Source organism: Desmodus rotundus, chromosome 9, assembly GCF_022682495.2.
Source record: "Desmodus rotundus isolate HL8 chromosome 9, HLdesRot8A.1, whole genome shotgun sequence".
Classification (NCBI taxonomy): domain Eukaryota; kingdom Metazoa; phylum Chordata; class Mammalia; order Chiroptera; family Phyllostomidae; genus Desmodus; species Desmodus rotundus.
This window is the reverse complement of record NC_071395.1, coordinates 51,901,757-51,924,856: the sequence shown is the minus strand read 5'-3', so window position 1 is coordinate 51,924,856 and position 23,100 is coordinate 51,901,757. Positions and strand designations below refer to the sequence as shown.

At 38.9% G+C, this 23,100-nt stretch overlaps 1 protein-coding gene across 3 annotated transcripts in view; it reads right to left on the bottom strand.

Annotated features, from left to right (window-relative positions):
- Positions 1 to 239: 239 nt before the first annotated feature.
- The window catches only part of PPP3CC (protein phosphatase 3 catalytic subunit gamma), an 86,157-nt gene continuing 63,296 nt past the window's right edge, over positions 240 to 23,100 (bottom strand). The window contains exons 9-15 of one of the 3 annotated variants that reach the window (XM_053910578.2): positions 22,173 to 22,298; positions 21,461 to 21,532; positions 11,275 to 11,301; positions 10,303 to 10,384; positions 9,624 to 9,721; positions 1,892 to 1,921; positions 240 to 760 (exon numbers count right to left, since the gene is read on the bottom strand). In XM_053910578.2, the coding sequence (XP_053766553.1) occupies positions 534 to 760; positions 1,892 to 1,921; positions 9,624 to 9,721; positions 10,303 to 10,384; positions 11,275 to 11,301; positions 21,461 to 21,532; positions 22,173 to 22,298 (662 nt within the window). In that variant the 3' untranslated portion in view covers positions 240 to 533. The remainder of the gene's footprint in view (positions 761 to 1,891; positions 1,922 to 9,623; positions 9,722 to 10,302; positions 10,385 to 11,274; positions 11,302 to 21,460; positions 21,533 to 22,172; positions 22,299 to 23,100) is intronic. The other 2 variants (XM_053910579.2, XM_053910580.2) reach the window with 2 other exon arrangements.

Here is a 23,100-nt window from a genome sequence, read left to right as displayed (position 1 = left end):
AAAGTAGGTTATGGAAAACATTCCCTTTGGCCCTTAAAAATCACTGGGTTTGGGTTATTCATTTACAAATTCTACTATAATCAGGTTTTCCATAAGAAGAGAAGTTTAAGCCACTGAAATCTAAGAGGTATTCAGCAGTACCCTTTAGAAAGGAAAAGAAAAATTGTCTTGTATTTGAAAAGTCGTTAGTCTGAAATGGAAGATACTAGCTTCTACCAACAAGACAAAAGGCTGGCTAGTTCAAGTCAGAAACCCAGGGTGGAGTTTCCAGGGCCCTTTATTAGGGGGCGGTCCCCTTTATAGCACAGACTTCACATATGTATCAGACATCAGACCAGTTCCTGCAAATTAAGAAAAAAGGGAAAAACAAAACAGATGCACTTCTTATATATATACATATATATGTTAAACATAAATTAAAGAATTTATAAAATGGCCGCCTTTCTTAGAGAATAAATGCAGATGGTATTATGAGTGCACCTCCAGGTTTACATTAAGTTGCTTTGTTTTCCAATAATAAATAAAATTTGTTCTTATGTCTTGGATCCACCTGTACCACAGCGGGGCTCCGAGTCCTTACTGGCTTTTCTGCCCTTGTCGCTCCTGTGTGCGGTGTTTGATTGTACTGGGGTCGCCGATTTCCCAGGCCCATCAAGGTACTGGCTATCTTTTCGGGGTGGCATCCGCTCATTGATTCGGTCCAGACCTCGGGCTTCTTCAAAACTCCGGATCCTGTGCTGAAGCGAAAACCCTCTGATGGCTACAGAGAAACAGGAAAGGAAGGATCTTAGTTGGACAGCAAAGTGACAAGCTCCAAGTTTCTTAGCACACAGCAGCCTCCTCGGGAAAAGCACGGAAGGGTGGCTACGGAGCACACGTGTGGTGAGGGCCATAGGCAATATTTGATTTGAATTAGCTTTGTCTTGAAGCTACTAATTCCTTAAGGCCCCCAGGGCAGCTGAAACGTGCACAAGTCACTTTCACAGGAGCTGATACAATTGACAACACAGAAGCATGCCCGACAAAAAGGAAACAAGCTCTTACTTAGCCCCAGTACGTTTGGGAACAAGTTTCTCGTGGGCCAGAAATGTGCTCATCAACGTAAGGGAAAAAAACGAAACACCAGAATGATAGAGCAAGTTAAACAGAGTAGTTACTTTAGCACAGACATCACAGCGACCACAAAGAAAGATAACAAAAGAACCAGTGTTTTCGTTTGGAGGGACAGCTTTTTATCTTGCACAACCAGGAGCTGAACATACGTATTGTCATCTAAACAATAGCGTCTAGATATTTTTTTTGATTGAGCTTTTGTATTGTCAAGGAAAGGTATTCCTATTTCAAGTCACCTTACCAAACAACACGATTAAATTTGTAACACAATATCAATTCCAATGATTTTGATCCACAGATTCATAGGTTATTGTTACGTAAAATTTGCTTTCACAGAAACACAGATAGTTTAGCTTGACTGTGTTACAGCAACCTCGGAAATGAATCAAACTAAATCCCTGTCTACTTTTGCCTCTGCTCTTGATATTCTTTAGCATCATTAGATAAAGAGGCTGACCTGTTTGAATCTCTAGTAATCACATGGATGTCTCTTATATATGGAAGAGCTACAGGGTTACACCACTTGATCCCTCAGACCAGTTGCTTAAGCTGCAGCCATTGTATTAAAGCAGAGCCCAGAAAGGACTTCAGCTGTGGAGAGGGTCATTCACATTGATGCGACTACAGGATACTTTGTGGGAATGCCTAGGAATGTCTATTCTTTTTCTCACTGTTACAGTTCTGGTGATGCAATAATAAAAGATTTCAAATGTTGACAATGCTTTTTAAACCAGTAGACAGACACATGACCACATCTATCACAGGAATACGGCCATACCTTCCTGGGCCTCTACCGCTTCTACCGTGGCTGGAAGAGGCAGGAGCAGCGGCATGCAAAAATGAAGACAGAGAAGAGTGAGTAAACCAACAGCAGCATTGCCAGCAGACACCCAGCCCCTCAGCCTACTCCCACCCATAAAGAAGTCCACTAGTTAGAGAAGCGAGAGGATCACTACAGAAAACTAACCTGGGGGTGAGGGGAAATGCAAGGTGGGGAGGGTCTCTAACATTTCAGGTAGTGTGAAAACCTTTTAGCTAATGGCTTTATATCTAAGCCAGTTGGGTCAGTCAAGAGTTCTATTGCTTTCCTGATTTTAAATAGCCAGATGCTAATTTATGTCTTGACATTCACTTAGAGCAATTCTTTAACATTATAGCAGCTTAACATTATAGCAGTTCTTGGGTTTGTAATAGCTCAGATGGTATTGAGTGAGCTGCTGCTGGGTCCTATTCAAAAACACTTACTTAAAACTACTTCTGACTGCTCTCAAGCAACTTAGGTGGGTCCAATTGTCGTTTTAAACTACTTAACAGAAAAGAGCAGCCTTTGAATAACACACTGGCATTTGGAAGGACAGAAAAATGAGTTTTAACTGAAGGGTTATTTTTTTGTCCAGGGGTGGAGTACTAAGCTAGCAAAGGCATAAAATTGTTCAATTCTGGATACAGATTCATATTCCCTCCTGGACTAGAGACCCAGCAGAGCCTGGCCCTCCAGCGACATGGCCCCACCTGCTGTGGGAGAGCAGGCCAGCCTCCAGGAAGGCCCTCCTCCCCTTCAGTAGTAGAGAAGGAAGCAGTCAGCACCAAAGGGTCAACTTTCTTGCATCCTCTTTTAAGACAATAAAAGCCCTAATATATGAAAATGTTATAGGCTGTGGCAGCAAGAAAGATCCTAGTAGGAGAACCCTGTCAGTTCCTCCAATACCAACTTTTAAAAAGAAGGCAGGGAGAATAATGAGCAGTAACAGTTTGCTCTTCCTGAGGCTTCCTATATCAACAGGGGAGGAGACTGGGAGAATGGAAAGTTAACTTCCTAACTCAATGTGAAAATGGAAACTTGGAATCAACTTATCAAGGGCTTGCATTTGTCAACCATATGTAGGCATGTGTTAAAGCAGTCTCACCCTCTCTACTCCTCAAATAGAACAAATAAACTTCCACAAAAAAAACACTGCCTTCACATAGGGGTATGGCTGATGCAACTGTTAGGAAGTGGGAGAACAAAGCATTGCCTGAAAATGTATACAGTGTCGGCCTAATTAGAGTTTAAAAAGCTATGTGGCAAAAAGTGGATTACTGTTACATTGTTTGGAGACTCCTGGAATTGCTTTTTGCACTGGGTATTAAGATACTGGCCTGTACTGAAGGCCATTTTAAGAAACGGTTATATAAGTCTGAAAAACTGACCTTTTTTTCTTTACTGATATATAATTCATACACCATAAAATTCCCTTGTCTAAAGCGTACAGTTCAATGCTTTTAACATATTTAGAGTTGTGCGATCATCACTGGAACCCATGGTTAGGACATTTTCACCCTCCAAAGTAAACCCTTCCCCTCCCTCATGCCCACCCCACTCTGGGCACTTCATACGCATGGCCTCATACGATATGGCATATTAGTGACTTTTCATTTAGCACAGCGAATTTCAACCTTGCTCACCTCACGGCACACATGAACTAATTACTAGAATTCTGTAGCTCGCTGAAAAATATTTTTTGCCAATCTAATGACAACAAAAAAAGGTAAATTTTGATTCATTCACACCAGATGGCTATTGTTGTGTTGGCTGTTGTCATTTTTTTATTTGACAATCTAAGGGAAAGGAGGTCAGTGCCCCTGACTAAGCAGTCAGGGGCTGCAGGGTGTAAAAACCCTTGTGGCCTGCCGGCTGAAAACTGCTGAATAAGGGTAATGTTTTCAAGGTTCATTTATGTTGAAGCATGCATCAGTATTTCATTTCCTTTTTAAAAAAGATTTTATTTATTTACTTTTAGAGAGGGGGAATGGAGGGAGAAAGAGAGGAAACATCAGCGTGGGTGAGATACATTGATTGGTTGCCTCTTGCACGCCCCCAACCAGGGACCTGGCCCACAACCCAGGCAGGTGCCCTAACTGGGAATCGAACAGGCAACCTTTCAGTTCGCCGGCCAGTGCTCAATCTACTGAGCCACACCATCCATGGGAGTACTTCATTCCTTTTTATGACTGAATAGTATTTTACTGTATGGATATACCACATTTTGTTTAGCCACTCAACAACTGATGGACATCTGGGTTTTTTCCACTGACTGGCTATTACAACGAATGCTGCTATGAACAGTCATGCTCAACATTTTTGTTCAGATGCTTTCATTTCTCTAGGACATACACCAATTTTTCCATGCATAATGTACACTTGTTTGCCCAAATTTCTGAGGGAAAATTAAGGATGCACATTATACACGGCAAAATACAGCTAGGAGTGTATAGCTGGGCCACGTGACGGCCACACATGCGACCGTCTAAGGCACTGCCGGATGGACTGCGAATGGCCTGCGCCATTTCACCCCCGCCAGCCGGGGAAGAGGGCCTAGTTCTCACACATGCTCACCAATACTCCTCACCTGCCTTTCTGGTCACAGCTCTCCTCATGGGTGTAAAGTGGTGTCTCACTGAGGTTTAGATTTGTATTTCCTTAACATCTAATGATGGTGAGCATCTTTTTATATACTTACTAACCATGTATATATTTATCTTCTTTGGAAAAATGTCTATTCAAATTTTTTACCCATTTTTAATTGAGTTTTTTGTCCTTTTATTATTCAGTTATAAGAGTTCTGTGTATTTTCTAGGTAGTAGTCCCTTATCAAATGTATGATTTATAAATCTTCCCAACCATTCTGCGGGCTGTCTTTTCACTTTCTTCATGGTTCCATTTGTAGCACAAAAGCTCTTAACTCTGATGCAGTCCAGCTGATAACTCATCTGTTTTTATCTTATGGTCTACGTGAATCTTGTTCTTGTTTTGTTTTGGGTGTTTTTTTTTCTTTCCACTTTATTTTGGCAACTGAACAGCTTAGAATCACATCTGTGGCTGACTATTGGCTTTTTTGTTTTACTTTGTGCTCCAACTTCCAAGCATATTTATTTTATTTCACTGTGCTGTAAGTATACTGTAATTTATGCCACTCCCTCTTGGAACAAGGTAGGAAATAAATAAGTACACGTTATAAGGTCTTATGGGCTATTATTGATTGAAAGCTCTTCAAGTAAAGTTATATGACAATGAAAGATCCTACTCAGCTAACGTTCCAGAGTGTCAATGAACCTGGGGAACTGAGACTCTGGTGGGAAAACGACAAAATACACTCAGTTCCTGTCAATCAATAAGACAGGATAAGAAGCTCTAAAAAGCTGGCTCTAACTTTAGTATTGTTCTTCTTACACATTCCTGAACATTTCTATCAATTTCAGAAGTATCAAATACAATCCTATATTGATTAAAACACTCATATTCACATTAGAAACTAAGAAAAACTGAAGATATTAGGGACTGAAAACAAATGGTAGACCAAGGATTATGAAACAAATAAATCTCCAAATAACGCATCTATAAAACTCTGTTTTTTTGTTGTTCATCCCAGATATGCAGACTTGCTCTTTCCAATTCTAGGAAAAAATTGGTTCAGACTAAAACAAGTACTTTGTGGTCAGCGTACTTTCAAAACTTTTCAAGTAAGGGAGCTGTAGAATATTCCCTTTTTTCTGTACACGTCACTTCCCACTGAGTCTAAATCCCCTAGTCAGAGCTGCTCAGGCGTCTCAGACTAGTCGCCAAGCAAAGTGATGGTGGGAAAGAGTTTTGCTTACAAAGACCTGCATGTCTTATTTGAGAGAAGGAAAACCCTCAATCTGAAATAGTTTACTGGTCCTGTCTATGAAACTACAGAAATTAAGAAAATTAATTATATACTTTCAAGGAAAAAATGTTTATTCTTTCTTCTAAATAGCTAAGCTCTAATATCCTAGTACTTAATTTGAAAGAGGAAGATTCAATCCTGTTATGAGGGGGAAGGGGGCGTGTTCCTGTTGACCAGTAGCATTGGAATTTCTCCTTCCTGTAAGTGGCAGGATGACTAGGAAAAGAGAAAAACTTAAGCAGAAACAATTCAATATACAAGGGGGTGCAAAAAAGCAATGAAACTCTGATTTAAGTTGTTAAGGCTTCAACTCTAGTTCTCATGCCCAGAATTAGTCATCCAATGACATGATCTCACGTGTCTTCTTCTTGCTTGACCAGGTCTACGTTTAATCTGATAAACATCAATCTTTTCCTTCCAGGGGTCCATAAAGCCCTCTCCTTAGAAGTCAGTGCCCACATAATTTTAGAAGGGACACTCTGGTAGAAGAGGTGACTGTGGCACTGGAGTAGGATATGGCTTGCAGGGGATGAGACAAACTCCCGCTCTGAGAAACTCTAACCCCCAAAATTAAGGTATAAAACATACATAATGTGAGGAATAATATGTACCCAAATCTGAAGTGCACAGCTCCATATGTGAGTGAGTGTGTGTGTGTGTACTTACACCTGCATCATTACACCCCAGACAGGGACACACAGCATCCCGCTACCCCAGAAGTCCCCCATGTCCCTCCCGGGCCAATACTCTCCCACCAAAGGAAGCACCTTTCCGCCCGTTCTTGAACATCCCATAAACCAGTCAGCAGTGTTCTTCTCGGTCTAGCTTTTTCAGTTCACCATAACGTCTGTGAGATTTATCTATGTTTTGGCATGCATTCATGTTATTTTTTATTGCTGAGTAGTGTTCTATTGTACACATATAACACATTTATCAATTCCACTATTTATGGGTGGACACTTGGCTTGTCTCCCATTTGGGGCTATTACGAATAAAGTTATGGCGAACATACTAATGCGCACCCTTTGGTGGGCATATGCAGGTGCGGAACTGCTGGGCTATGGGGTAGACATGTTTTGCTTTCCTGCCTAGTAAACAGGTTTCCACTGTGGCTGAACCAATTTACAAGCCTACCCCCAACCCATCTAGTTCTAGCTCTCCACAAACCCACCAACACTTGGTGCTGTCGGACATTTCCACTTTGACACCCTCTTTTGTCGAGTGCCGGTTAGAAATCTTTTGACCATTTAAAAACACTGGTTGTTGCATTTTTTTTTTTCCTTCTTCCCTGTACCGCCCCCATTCCTTCCTTCCTCCTCCCCACTGAAATCCCTCCATGTGATTCTGTTCCTGTTGTAGTTGTTTGCTTAGTTTGTTTTTGTTGTTTTTCTTTTCTTTTAGGTTCATTTGTTGATAGTTGTGAGTTTGTTGTCATTTTACTGTTCATATTTTTAATCTTTTTTTTCTTAGGTAAGTCCCTTTAACATTTCATATAATGTATAATGATGATGAACTCCTTTAACTTGACCTTCTCTGAGAAGCACTTTATCTCCCTTCCATTCTAAATGATAGCTTTGCTGGATACAGTAATCTTGGATGTAGGTCCTTGCCTTTCATGACTTCAAATACTTCTTTCCAGCCCCTTCTTGCCTGCAAGGTTTCTTCTGAGAAATCAACTGATAGTCTTATAGGAACTCCTCTGTAGGTAACTGTCTCCTTTCCTCTTACTGTTTTTAATATTCTCTCCTAATCTTTAATCTTGGCTAATGTAATTATGACGTGCCTTGGTGTGTTCCTCTTTGGGTCCAACTTCTTTGGGACTCTCTGGGCTTCCTGGACTTCCTGGAAGTCTATTTCCTCTGCCAGGTTGGGGAAGTTTTCCTTCATTATTTGTTCAAATAAGTTTTCAATTTCTTGCTGTCGTTCTTCTCCTTCTGGCACCCCTATGATTCGGATATTGGAACGTTTCAGGTTGTCCCAGGGGTTTGTAAGACTCTTCACTTTTGTGAATTGTTTCTTCATTCTGTTCCAAGTGGATGTTTATTTCTTCCTTTGGTTCCAAATTGTTGCTTGGAGTCCTGGTTTCCTTCCCGTCACTGTTGATTCCCTGAATATTTTGCTTTATTTCACTTTGGGTATCCTTCATTTGTTTTTTTATTTTTCGACCAAGCTCAATCAGTTCTGTGAGCATTTTGATTAACAGGACTTTAAATTCTCCACCAGAGAGGCTGGCGATCTCCTCACTCAGTTCTCCTTCTGAAGTTTTTCACATTTTTCTTACTGAGTTGTGCGGTCCTTTGTCTATTATATTCTCAATACAAGTCCTGTGTCAGATGTATGTATTGGAAAAATCCCCCAATTTATGGCTTGCTTTTCCCTTTCATTTAAAAAAAAAAATTTATTTACTGATTTTCTTTGGTTTTTTTGGGGGGGGAAGGTGAAACATTAATTTGTTGTTCTACTTATTTATGCATTCATTGGTTGCTTCTTTAAAATATTTTATTTTTATTCATTTTTGAGAGATGGGAAGGGAGAGAGAGAGGGAGAGAAACATCGATATGTGAGAGAAACATCGCTTGGCTTCCTCTCACACGCCCTCAAGCCAGGACCCGGCCCACAACCCAGGCATGTGCTCTGACTGTTCTGTTTGCAGGACATGGCCCAAGCCATGGAGCCACACCCGGCAGGGCCACGGGCTGCTTCTTATATGTGCCCTGACCAGAGACCAAACCCGCCACCTTGGTGTATCGGAACAATGCTCTACGCAACTCAGCTACCCGGCCAGGGCCTGCCTTTTGCCTTTCTTAATCATGTATTTTTGTGAATAAAAATTCTTAATTTTAATAAAATTTAATTTTTTTCTTTTAAGGTTAGTACTTTCTGTGCCCTATTTAAGGCTTTTTACCCCAGTGCATACTCTCCATACTTTCTTTTAGAAGTTTTACTGTTTTATCTTTTATATTTAAGTTATAATTTATTTTGAATTAATTTTTGCAAATGGGGAGAAGGGTCAAGATTCATTTTCCCTCCAGATAAATATCCAATTGCTTCAGTAACATTTATTGAAAGAAGCCCCAATTTTTAAATTTGTTATTTTAGTTTTTAACTGACGTATAGCCTGGCTGGTGTGGCTCAGTGGATTGAGCAGCAGCCTGCAAAAACGAAAGGCTGTGAGTTCAATTCCCAGTCGGGGCACATGCTTGGGTTGTGGGCCAGGTCCCCAGTTGGGGGCGTGCGGGAGGCACTGACTGATGAGTAAACATCATTGTTTCTCTTCCCCTCCTTCTCCCTTTCCCTTCTCTCTAAAGAATAAATTTTAAAAAAGTATAGTTGACATATAATATTATATTAGTTTCAGGTGTACGACATAGTGATTTTATATTTATATACCTTATACTGTGGTCACCACAGTCAGTCTAGTAACCATCTGTCACCATACAAAGTTATTGTGATATGACTGACTATATTCTCAATGTTGTAAACTATATCCCCGTGACTTATTTATTTCATAATTAGAAGTTTGTACCTCTTTTTCCCATCCCTCCAATCCCCGCCCACCCCCGTAACCATCAGTTTGTTCTCTGTATCTATGAGTCTATTTGTTTTGTTCGTCCATTTGTTGTTTTTTTGTATTTTACATATAAGTGAAATTACATGGTGTTTGTCTTTCTCTGACTTATTTCACTTAGCATAATACCCTCTAGGTTCACCCATGTTGCAAATGGCATGATTTCATTCTTTTTCATTGAGGGGGCTCCAGTTTTCATTTCACATTGACTGCTGGGTAAGGAGCACACCTTCCTTCCAAGCAGTCCTCACACTCACCTGTCTCAATAGTCTGCTTTCCTCCTGAGAGGACACCCAGAGGGAGTGTGCCTGTAGGAGTCAGGCCCTTGAGGGTCAGCACACTCTCACTTTCTTCCCTGCAAAGGAAGATCAAAGCCCTGGGTTAGTGCCCCCATATCCACTGCTCAGCAATTCAAAGGCACTTGAAGGAAGTTAAGATGCACAGAGATGGAGGACTGCTTCCCCTTCTCCCTACCCCTTCCCTGACCCAAAGAAAGGATGTTTTCTCTCGATACTCCAATTTTAAAGAATCTGACAGGCCTTAACTTTTCAACTGACAACACTCAAGAACTAGGTACTGTTCTAATGCTTCCCATATATTATCTCATTTAATCCTCTTACTATCCCTGTAAAGCAGGTCTTTTATCGATCTTTTATAAGAAAAATGAGGCATAAAATCAGACAGTTGAGAAGAGGCAGAGCCAGGATGTATTCACAGGCAGTCTGGCTCCTGAATCCACACCAAACCACACTACCTTTGAGCTGGTACCAAATGAATGCTTGCTGTAACATTTCCAGTTATTCTATCGAGTAGTCCAATTCTAATCCGCACTCAGCCTACAGTTCTGATACAAAATTCCAATTCTAAAAAAACTGCTAGGAAGTCAACTTCTACTCTCAAAATGCTTTTATCCACAGGAGAATGACTGAGCCTTACCGAAGAATTGAAAAGACCCGGGCCATCTTCCCAATGGCTCTGATTTTATTCTTGATGATCTCCTTTCGCACTGTAGTGCCTCCTTCGAGAATACAAAGAGTAAGTGAGTTAGAGGAATGTGTTCAGTTAATTTTTAAAAGTGCAGGATGCAGTACCTTTCTAAGTTAAAGAAACTGTTATCTAAAAAAAAGAAATCAAGGCCTAAGTTTGTTTAAACAAACAAAAATCTCAGGAAGTTCTAAGGAGCAAGAAAAAATAACCACCCAGAAGAGAAAAAGATGAAGTAACAAGTGGAGGGGCCACACGGGCACGTGTCTGAGAGGTAGGAACTGAGCTGCGGTTCTGAAACGTGGGACACAGACAAGAGTGCAACACACATGTAAACAAAGACCGTTGCTATGGCAAAGATCTCTTTGAGAATGCTGTGGGCCACCTCAGGATGCAGGGTTTGGCCTGCAAATGGCAAGTAATGATTTGAGCAGTCGTCTTCCGCATGTAAACACAATGCACAGCTAGCTCCCCAGAACTGCGTGAGGGCTACTTTCATTTTGTAACCCTCACTTAGAAACTGGGAGTTACTTCCTACCATGGACAACTGTGCAGTACAAATTATGATGATGAGTTAAGGCTGTTTTTCGTTTTGTTTTGTTTATAAAGCAACATCACAAAAGTTAATGCAAGACTGTACGGCCTTTTCTCCTCTAGAGTCAAGGATCAGCTCACACATGAGAAGCCAAAGTCCAGCATGCACCAGGTGACCACATTCAAAAGCCAGAAAAAGAAACATGGCCCCTCCCCGCTGCCCCACCCCCAGCTCTCAGTATCCTGCAGGACCATACAGCAGGCCCAGAGAAAACAGAAGAGGAGGGCAGGAGCCTGTTGGAAATGACTCAGCTACAACTAAAAAAGTCTAGCGGACCGCAGTGGGACAGACAGTGAATGTTAGGCTCTTAGGACATTTTAGTCAGATACCTTTCTGATAGCTTGAAATGTAGTGATCTTCAGGAAGAAGAGACACCAAGAAACAAGAAGATGAAGATAGAAATATGAGAAGAGCAATTTAAGTTTACATGGAAGAGAGAAAAAAAATCAAAGTGAAATGCAATGAGGGAAGCAGGCTATTATCTTTATCAGCTCAGATGAGACATCGTTGGTATCACGGCAGATGTTAGATTACAGATTTCTCGTCAGTCGTTTTTCCACTTCTTAAAAGTTTCTAGTTTTACATCAGTTCACTCTATTATTATCTGACATGTTCTATTCCCACAGATCATGAAAATAAAATTAGACTGAAAAGATATTATTTGTAGAACAAATGACACTGATAAGCAACAAAAACGAAGGACAGAACGAACAGCTTACAAGTCTCTTAATAGCAGCGTTGTTTTTATTTAATGGATTTAATACCTTCCCATATCTTTCTAGAGCTATTTTAGTTATTCCTTTTTTAAGTTTTATATTTGCTTCAGGATCTCAAGTTCATTCAAGTTGCTTTTTGCTGTTTTTGTTGTGGTCTCTCTCAGAGACTTTCTTGAGATGTCTGGCAACCCTTAAATGTCTGCTCATGGTTGAGAGTGAGGGACTAGAAAGCTCCCAGAGCTGGCGGGTGGACTGTGGACTTGGAGCTTCACCTCTGATCAGAGTGGGCCTGTTTTAGGGAATCCTCTGTCAGTACCTTGTATGCATGCAGTATTGAGTATGTGTTGGCAGGGTCCCGATGTCCTCACTTACGTCCCCAGTCTGGAAATTCTTTTGTTTACCTTTTTAGAGATTAGTCTCCAGCCTTGGAGAGAGCAGTCGCCCACTGGCAACTAGGACTTTAGCAGCCTTTCCAAAAGCTTTCACCCAGTCTTCTTATTTCAGCTCAGGGCCCAGCTCCCTCCTCTCCTCCAACCCACACTCCCCAATTCTCACAACTGGCGCTACCAATCCCTTTGCTTTTGGGGGATTCTGTGCAGAACCCAGCACTTCCCAGTAGTAAGCTGACCTTTAGCTTTCTTGAATCAGCTAAGTCAGTTAATACAGTAGGAATTCATTTGTTTTCCAGCTTCCAAAAACTCCTACAAAAATCTCTGCACATTGGTAGGTTTAAAACTTTGTAAAGCTTTTTTTATTGTGAAGTACGATAAACATACAGAAAAGCACACAAAACACACACATAGCCCAGTGATTTCTTAAAAAGCAAATGGCCAGCTGATCACCACTCAGGTCAATAAACAGAAACCTACCAGCATCCGAGGTGTCCCCCTCCCCCGCGAGCCCCTCCTAATCATTGCCAACTCCCTCTACTGGAAAAAAAGCATTCTCTTGAATTTTATTGAAATCACCTTCTTGCGGTTCTTTACAGTTAGACCTTGTAAGCAGGCATCCATAAGCACTGCAGTTTTCATCATCTTTGAGCGTTCTGTAATAGGAACCACCAAACACGCGTATCTGCACCTGGCTGCTTCTGCTCAACACTGTACGCTTCATCCGTGCCTCCCTGTTGCCGCAGTTCCTGGTCATTACTGTATGAAGTCCCACTATGTGGACGCACCACAACTTATTTCTCCTTTTCACTGTCAGTGGTCATTTGGGCTAATCCTAATTTTTGGCTACTTTGAATTAGGCTGCTGTGAATATTCCTGTGCACTTCTCTTCACTGCACGTATTCTGTCAGGTATACTCCTAGAATTAAAATGTTCGGTTGTAGGGTGCATATGCGTTCAACTCTGGCTAAGTTTGACATTATCTACTAAAGTGGACACACTAACTTACACTTCAGTGTGTGACACTCCTGCAGTTTCACATTCTGACCGACACTGGGTGTCACTCATCTTTAATTTTAGACAATGTGGTGGGTGTCTAAAATCATCCACTGTTGTAATTTGCATTTTTATAACTACCAACGTGGTTGAATATCTCTTCATATTGTTGCTGGCCATTGAATACCCTCTTTTGTGAAGTGCTTATTCAAATCTCGTCTGATTGATCTCTGCATCGCTCACTATATATTCTGGCAAGTGAGCCCTTGGCTGGCTGTGTGGAAATATCCTCTCCCACTTAGTAAACTCTTCTGATAAACACAAGTCCTTACTTTTAACATTGTCCAAGTTACTCATAGTCTCCTGTATGATTAGTGCTTTTTGCATCCTGTTTAAGAAATTTTCCTCTACCCCAAGGTCATAAAGATATTCTGTATTTATTAGAAATACTAGAAGCTTTATTGCTTTGTCTTTCGTGTTTGAATGTATTAATCTATCTGGAATTTATTTTGTGCTGGGAATATGATGTTAGGGGTTAGGTTTAATTTTTACTCAAAAAAATATCCCCAAATCGCCTACAAAAAATACCATCATTTTCCTATGATGTACAGTGCCACCTCCGATGTACATCAAGTGTCCACACATGTGTGGCTCTATTGTACTTCTGGATTCTCTGTTCTGTTTTAGTGCTTGTTGGTCCTTGCAGTGGTCCTTCTAATCACTCCAGCTTTAGAGTAAACCTTGATACCTTATAGAACAAGACCTCCTATCTTATTCTTCTTCAAGACTATTTCCATATGAGCTTTAGAATTTAACCTTAGTATTCCCATATAAATTTTAGAATCAAATTGTTAATATTTGACTATGATTCCATAGATCAATTTGGGCATAATTTATATCTTTTCAATACTGAATATTCCAATAATCCATGAACATGATATTTCTTTCCATTTATTTAGATTGCTTTCAATTTCTCTAACAATATTTTATAGTTTGTTGCTTAGAGGTATCACACCATTTGTTAGATTTATTGAAAATGGCATCTTTTAAAAATTTTATTTTGTTTGTTGCTGGTAAATAGAAATATGAATGATTTTTACTTAATGACTTTGCATCCAGCAGCTTTACTACCTGCACTTATGATTCTAATAATTAATCCACAGACTCTTTTAAATTTCCCTCTACACAATCACACCATCTATAAAAAAATTTTTCTTTTCTTTCCAATCTTTGTATCTTATATTTCTTTTTCTTACCTTATTGTATTGGATACAACTTCTAGTATGATACAGCATAGAGGCAGTGATAGCCAGCATCCTTGTCTGGCAGATTAAAGAATTCCTCTCTAAACCGAGCTGAAGAGATCTATTGTAAATGAAAGATAAGCCTTATCTAATGTTGCTTCTACATCTACTGAGGAAATATGCCTTTTCTTCTTTTTTCTGTAAATGCGAGGAGTTATTCTGGTTGATATTTAAAATAAAGTTTTAATTTTTAGAATAGTTTTAGTTGTATGTAGAAGACAGTATAGGGAGTTATACCCCTATATATCCGTGTACCCCTCATACCCTTATACCCCTCACCCAGCTTGCATTATTAACTATTTCCACTACGTATATTCCAGTATATACTGATTGAATTTTTCAAAAAGATTTTATTTATTTATTTATTTTTAGAGAGAAGGGAAGGAGAGAGAGAGGGAGAGAAACATCAATTTGTGGTTGCCCCCTCCCCCCACACTCCCTACTGGGGACCTGGTTCACAACCCAGGCATATGCCCTGACTGGGAATTGAACCAGGAACCCTTTGGTTTGCAGGCTGGCACTCAATCCACTGATCCACACCAGCATGGGGCTGACTGAATTGTGAATGTTACATCTTCTGAGATTTCTAGAATACATCAACTTGGTTGGGTGGCATAAATCTTTTATGTATATTGTTAGTTTCAATTTGCTGAGGTTTTCTTTAGGATTATTATAGCTGTATTAATGTCCCTGTCACATTTTAGTATCATAGTCATACCAGCCTCATTAAATGAGCATACATTTCTTATTCTTGGGATAATTTGTGTAAGATTTGTGTTGTCTCTCTCTTAAATATTTGGTAAATGTGTTGAAGTTTTCTGCACCTGGCATTTTATTCATGGGAAAATTTAAAATTACAGACTATTTCTTGGTAGGCACGTGATTATTAGTATTTCCTACACTGTGTTAGGTTGGGTAAGTTAATTATTCTAGGAATCTATCCATTTCATATAAATTCTAAAATTTACTGGTATATATTTATTCTTGTTATTTTCTTTTCTATAATTTTTATTGATTGATCTTGAGAGAGAGAGAGAGGGAGAGAGGGGGAGAGACGGAGGGAGGGGGGAGGGGGGGAGAGAGGGAGGGGGGAGAAAGAGGGGGAAGAGAGGGAGTGGGGGAGAGAGAGAAATATCATTTGTTGCTCCACCTATCCATGTATTTGCTGGTTGATTCTTGTATGAGGGTCGACCCCACCCCCCCAAAATGGAATTATCTTCTGGAGGGTGAGCCCCTTGTAGCACAGGTGTCCCTGCTAGGAAGCCATCTGTATCATGTACCAGCTGGCATTGTTGTGAGAAGCTGTGTTCAGCTTCGGTGAATCTTTTTTTGAAGGCTCTTTCAACAAGCTTGCCCATTTAATGATGAGTGACTTACAAGTGCACCTGCCCACGCTGTGCTGAGTGTTCAGCAGTTTTTGATCAGAAGCAACACGACTTCCCTGCCACACTCTCCCTATTCACCTGGTCTCATCCCAGGAAACTTTTTGTTGTTTCCCTGATGGAAAAAGTCTTCAAAAGGAAATGTTTTGCCAATGTGGAAGAGATGAAACAAAAAATGGCATAAGCACTAAAAGATATAAAAATGAAGCTCAAAACTGTTTTGAACAGTGGAAAAAACATCTCGATAGGTGTGTTGCATCAAATGGCGAGTCCTTTGAAGGTGACTAAAGTTTAAACATGTAAGAATAAATGCACACTTTTAAAATAAATTCTGGGTTTTTTGGATTCCCCCTTGTGTGTGCCCTGATGATGGACTGAACCCACAATGTTGGCAAATTGGTCTGATGCTCCAACCAACTGAACCACCCAGCCAGGGCTATTCCTGTTATTTTCTTAATGTCTGTAGGATCAGTACTGGCATCGATTGTTTTTGTCTTATCTTTTCTACTTGATAAGTTTTACCAGGGATTTATCAATTTTACTAGTCTCTTGAAAAGAGCACATTTTATTTCATTGCACTCCTGGACTGTATTTTGTTTTCTATTTTGTTAATACTGCTCTGAACTTTTTATTTCATTCCATTTACTTTCTTTAGATTTAATGCTATCTTTCCTTTTGTTAACTTCTTGAGATGAATGCTAATTTTCCACCTTTCTTTTGCATTTAAGGCTATAAATTTTCCTTTAAGCATGGCTTTAGATGCATCCCTCAAGTTCTTTTTTAAAGTTAAAATCATTTTGTTTTTATTAAGCACTGATTTTACAAAATGTGGTATAAAGGTGAACTACATTACACTTAATTTGTTCATGTAAATTGCTTCCAGACTACCTTGCAGTTAAGATGTGTATAAGATTTTGCATGTATAATTGACCAATAGGTCAAGTTCATTAATTGTGCTGTTTTAATTTCTATAACCGTCCTGATTTTGTTCTTCTGCTTATTCATCAATTACTAGGAGATATTTGTTAAATTCTCCCATTATCATTTGGATGATATTTCTAATTGTACTTCTTTTAATTTTTGCTTTATCTATTACAAAGCCATGCTATTAATTTCACACAAACTTAGATTGTTACATCTCCTTTTTGTTCACAGACTACTTAATGTAATACTAATCTACCTACAACAGCCTGTCTTTGGTTAGTGTTCGCATTATGTATTTATTCTCCTTTTACTTGCAAACTTTCTGTTTCCTTATGCTTTAGAACTGTCTCTTACAAAACACCATAAGGTTTTCTTTTAAGTCCTACCTGACAATATTTTATCTATTTATATTTAGTTAAATTATTGATATGTTTATCATAATTTATTCTATCTTTCCTACTGCTATATGTACCTTCCCTCCTTTCTTGCCTCCTTCTGGGTTATTTTTCATCATTCTATTTTTCTGTAACTTAGAAATTTTACACTAAAAACCTCAAACAAACTTCTTTTATTACAGGTTACTCCAGAGTTTAGAACGTGCATCTCTCATTTATCAATGTTAAGACAACTTTTCCCTTCTTCCCAAATGATGCATGTATTTCCCTCACAAACTTTAACCACGTTTATCCCACTGCCAATTATTATCGCCACCTATTTTAATTCTGTCTTTTAAGTCCAGAACATTATTATTGTTGTTTAATAAAGTCTACATTCATTTGACTTACCCACATGTTTTCTATTTTTCTTTATTCCAGAATCTCAAAGCTTCCATCTTGTATTTTCCTTCTGCTTAAATAATATTCTTTAGAATTGCATTTAGTGTGGGTCTCCTGGTAATTATCAATAGTAAATGTTTTAATGGTAGCATATCTGAAAATGCTTATTTCCTCTTCATTCTTGAAGGGTATTTCTACTAGCTACAGAATCCTAAAACACCAGTTATTATCTGTTAGTGCTTTGAATATGTTATTACACTGTTTCCTGCTTCTATTGTTTCCACTAAGAATCTACTGTCAGTTTAATTGTTCTCCTTGGAAAGTAATTTTTTTCCTGGCTGCCTAAAGAGGTTTCTCTGTCTTCCGTCTGAAGCACTCTACTATGATGTGCTGCCTAGGTGGTGTTGTCTTTGTGTTCACTTTGCTTTGGTTCACAGGGCTTCTTAACCTGTGGTTTAATGTCTTCACGGTTTTAGAATTCGCTTACGCGTTCTCTCTTCACACGCTGCCTCTGCTCTCTGTTCTCTTTCTTCTCTGGGGCCCCAAACACACAGGTGAAAGGCCTGTTCACCGTATCATCTGCCTCTTGTGCTGTTCTTGGTATTTTACTTTTCCTCTTTGTCATTTATTCTAGATTGTTTCTTCTGACCTAGTTGACTTGGTTTCTGTTTAGTTTTATTAAATACGCTGCTAATTAATCTGTTCAGTTTTTTGTTATTTTGCTTTTCATCCCTCGAATTTTCTTTTGATGTTTTATCAACTCTGTTACATCCCCTTTTATAATTTACAGTTCTCTGCCAAAATTTTCAATCTAGTCTTTTATGTTCTTGAACATAGTAAGCAATTTTTTCTTTTAGCACAGTTACTTTAAGATTTTATTTATTTATTTTTAGACAGAGGGGAAGGGAGGGAGAAGGAGAGGGAGGGAAACATCAGTGTGTGGATGCCTTTCACGTGGCCCCCACTGGGGACCTGGCTGGCAACCCAGGCATATGCCCTGACTGGGAATCAAACCAACGACCCTTTGGTTCACAGGCTGGCACTCAATCCACTGAGCCACGCCAGCCAGGACTTAGCACAGTTATTTTTAAGTTTGGTCTGATAAAGCCAATGTCTGGAAAATCTATAACCTGGTTTTGTTTTTTTCCTTTTTCTGCTGGTCATTTCATGTCATCATGTCTCCTTGTATGCCTAGTTATTTTTGGCTGTGAGCCACATATTATGTGGGAAAGACTCTTTGTAGTAATTAAAGTCCTACGTGATGTTATCTTAGTTTAGAGGGGTTTGCCTCGCCAGGTTCCTAGCACTGCCTTATTTAAATGTCAGGGATTGAAGTGACTTGGAGGTTCATCCCCAGCTAAACCTTCCTCTTACAGAGCTGTAGCCTTTGTGGGCCCCAAACCGACGAGCAGAAGCTTCCTTGGCACTCACACTACCCTGGGAAGCCATGAACCCCAGAGCTTTTCAAGTTTCTGTCAAGAGGTCTGCTCAGCCTCTCAGCCCCTCTCCTGAAATTCGTGAGTGTCTTCAGGAGAGAAACAGTCTCAGATGTTGGCTGTGCTTCTCTGGGTTTATGTCTTTTTCCAGATCTCAACTTGGTAATTCTTTATTACTTTGTTAGCTTTCTGAATGCCTTTAAAGCAAATTTGAAAACTATTTTGCCTATACTCGTCTTAAGAGGGTTGAGTTAAACTATCTAGTCTGGCATTACGAAGTAGAAATCTTTAGTTTATACCACTTAAATAAAACCAAAAGTAGACTGCGGTTTTCATGTGGTATCAGAAGAAATGAAATTAGAAGTATGTTCAATTAACCTTTTTAACCTAAAAAGTTGTTATTCATTTCCTTTCTTTTTTTTTTTTTTTATCCTCACCTGAGGACATGCTTATTGATTTTATTATTTTTTTAAAATTTTTATTGTTATTCATATTCATTTCCTTTCAAAAACAAATTTTAAACCACGTATCATCTTATATCCACACACTTTATAAAAAATGGAAATGAGAGGACTCTATCAGTTTACTTTTGCATTCAATAGAATACCTAATAGATTTTCCACAGCAGCCCCCAGTAGAGCTCTACATTTTTTTTTAGTAGTTGCACTTTATATAATTCAATCTAACAACAAATATTTACCTACTATGCTCACTGGTGAGCAAAAACCATTTTGTCCCAGCACTCAGGGAGTTTACAGTTGAGTGGGGGTAGAATATATTAATATTATAATAATATAAATAGAGGCAACGTTTCAACTCTATCAAATGCTAAGGAGAGTTCATACCATTGATAGGAGGGGTTTTGGTCTCTCCTATCGGAAGTTACGGTAAGTTGAGCAGGAGCTGCCCGAAAGAGAGAGGGAGAAAGGAGACTTGCATAAATATATTTCATGGAGAGTATCTATCGTACGAAGATAACATAATTGATTTACCCTTCCCTCCACTGAGGGACATTTAGAATGTTTTGAATCTTTTGCTACTACAGGTGATACTTCAACAAATATTTCCATATATAATTTTTGGCATAATTTTGTAAGCATATCTTCATGATAATCAAAAATCCTTTTTTAATACATATAATAAAATTCACAATAATTTCATTTCCACTTTGATCTGAATGTAAATTTTACTAAATCTATTTCTTACCTATTCCACCTTCCACTAACTTAAATTTTTCATTTTGTTTTAATTTTTTTCCCGGCTGCACTTTTTGCTCAAGAGCTGTTTTCCTTGTGGTGCTCATCTATCTCACACGCAAAGGTGCTCACAGGCTCTGCACGACCTGCTCTGCGCCTCCGACGTGGAATCTGAAGCAGGGGCGCGTGTAGGACTCTCCTCTCTATTCTCTAAGCTGGGTAGGCTTTCTCCACTGCGGAGACAGTTTATCCTACCAGTTGAGTGAACACCTTAGCACCGACCTTGGAGAGAACGAGACAGCTGGGGGTTTGTGCTCAGGTGCCACCATCTTTCCAGAGTCTTCTGCATTCTCAGGTAAGTTAGGACCTACCTTTAAAATCAAACCTCTGACAACACACTAGGAAAAAAAATACTTGGCTACACATGCAACAAAATGTTACTATATTAAGATCCCTCAAAGGCCAACAGGAAGAAAAACAAACAAACAAGCACGCACATAACCCAGTAGAAAAATGGGCAAAAGGTATGAATTGACAATTCATACCTTTTCTGGTATTCACAGAAGCACGAGAAAAAAATGTTCATGAGTCATCCTAAAAATACAAATTAAAATAAAAATAACACCAGACTATAAAATTATAATAAACAGTATGGGAAAAGCACTGTGAACTACACATCACACACAAAATGTAAACTGGTACAGCCTTTCTAGAGGTTATCTGTATCAAAATTTTAAGTACTAATTGACGCAGATGTTTAATTTCTAGAAATTTACCCTGTGGCAATAATCAAGAATGTGTTATTGCTCATTTCCTAGTACTGCTTTCTTTCCTTTCATATCACAGATCAACATCTGACATATTTATTGTCTGTTCTCCCCCACTAGAATATAAGCTTATTGAAAGGAAGGATCAAAACAGCACTTGACACATATCAAGCACACAACAAAGGTTGGTTGTTGACAGAATGTGCAGAGATTTATCTGTACGAGCTCAAAACTGTGAGCTTAAAACAAAAAGTTGGAAAAAATCCAATATCCAGCAGCAGGGGGTGGGTTAATTGATATGGACAAGTACATTACTATTAAAACTTAGTACACACACAAAAAAGGTAAATGCCATGATACTACCACATATTTGTTAAAAAGAAAACAGAGAGCACGGAAATATATGCAAAGATAAAAGCTAACAGTATATACACCAAGATGTTATCAGTGGATGTCTGCGATGATAGGATTATGGGTGACTTTATGTTCTTACTTGTGACTTCCTATATTTTTCCATTTTTTCCATTGAACACAATGCTTTTTTTAATAAGAAAAAATTATTCAAAACAAATTCAAACAAAACCAAAGCTTCTTCATTTCTAGTTCAAATGTGGGAAAGGCAAGTTTACCTTCAATTTCATCATCGGAAATCAACTCATCATCAGAGCATATGTTGAGAATGTTCACCAGCATCTCTGTGACTGTAAGATAAAACAAAGTGGCCCCAAGTTCACACAATTAACAAGGTAATTTCTCCAAAACGATGTGTATATATATGCCTTCTAGTTTATATAAAATTTGGGGAGGTTACTTGCTCCAGGAACAGTCTGGAATCTTTGAAGATTCCATTGCATAATTACTTGACTTCACTGGACTACTATCCAGAGCCTTTTCTTCACTAATATGTACCCGGAAAGGCTTCCTCCCATTCTGCAAAGAGGTTAAGCCAGGAGGCCTACGTCCAAAAGGCTTATTTTATATTTGCATAGCTTATTTGTATAGGTACACAAATAAAATTCTAAGGACAATATTTCCTGTTTAAATCTCTTTGTCACTGAAGAAATCACTGAAGGAATGGTATAGTGACATGTTATTTTAACAACTTCACACAGTAGGACAGCTACTCTAAGTTGATATTTAGAACAAGAAAAGCATAATGAGCTAAAATTATAATTTAAAAGCTAATGAGTGCCATTTAAAAATCAAAAAGGAAAATTAGGAAACACTTCTGATAACTCTGAAAAAACATTTCTGACACAATGAAGGACCCGTGCAAATATAAACCTGTGCTCTGGCCGCTGGCTAACACAACTGACGGTCCGTGGGCTTTAGCTCTCTTACCTTTTTCTCCAACGAAGGGCAAAGACCACGTGAAAACGTCCATAAAGTTTGGAAGCCAGTAGGGGTGTGGAGAACAGTTAAACTGCCTGATATTCATGACATTGTTTTCATATTTTAACACAGCAGCTGAAAAGGTAAAAAGCAAGAGAATCTGGTGCAGAGGAACCTGGCACGGCACCTGGTATGTTCTGTACAGGGTGCGCTAGCCACACAGGGCTCAGGGCCTCGCTTTCCACTTGCAAATTCAGGACTCAGTATTTAAGGGCAGATGGGAGATCTTAAAGCATTTTATGAGTATATACAGTTCATTCTCTTAAGAATTATCCCAAGGAACAAAGTTACCTGGAGAGTGAAGGTAACTGAGCCCTGTGACTTCAGAGTCACTACATAGCAACTACCTAGGGAAGCCTCAGATCCTACCTGTGGAAAATGGGTCATAATTTCCCTTTATATGCTTAATAGTTGAAACTGCAGCTCTCTTTTGAGGGCAAACATTTCTCACTAAAGGGACACAGTCTGTTTTGCTAGTCATTAGCCAGAGTCAAAGATTTTATAAATTCTGGGAGTTATAGACAGACGATAAATTTATAGTAATTTACAATGTTCAAAAGTAGATTGATTAAATAATCCCTACATATAATATAGTAGATATAAAAAATGTCCATCTCTCCCATACACAGTCAGTATATTGTTAAACTCTATGTTTAATATTAACCAGTTCATAAACTTATACATATATTTGGTACCAAACTTATTTTTTTTATATTTAAAAAGTTTTACTGCTCAATTCCTTTGTCTTCACCATCAGCAATGCAATGTTGGTTGTATTATTCTCTCAATTATTCTCACTGTGATTATAAATGGACTAGGGTATAACAGCTCTCTAGAAATGACAGATAGAGGTCATCTCCTGGTTACTAGTTCTTTG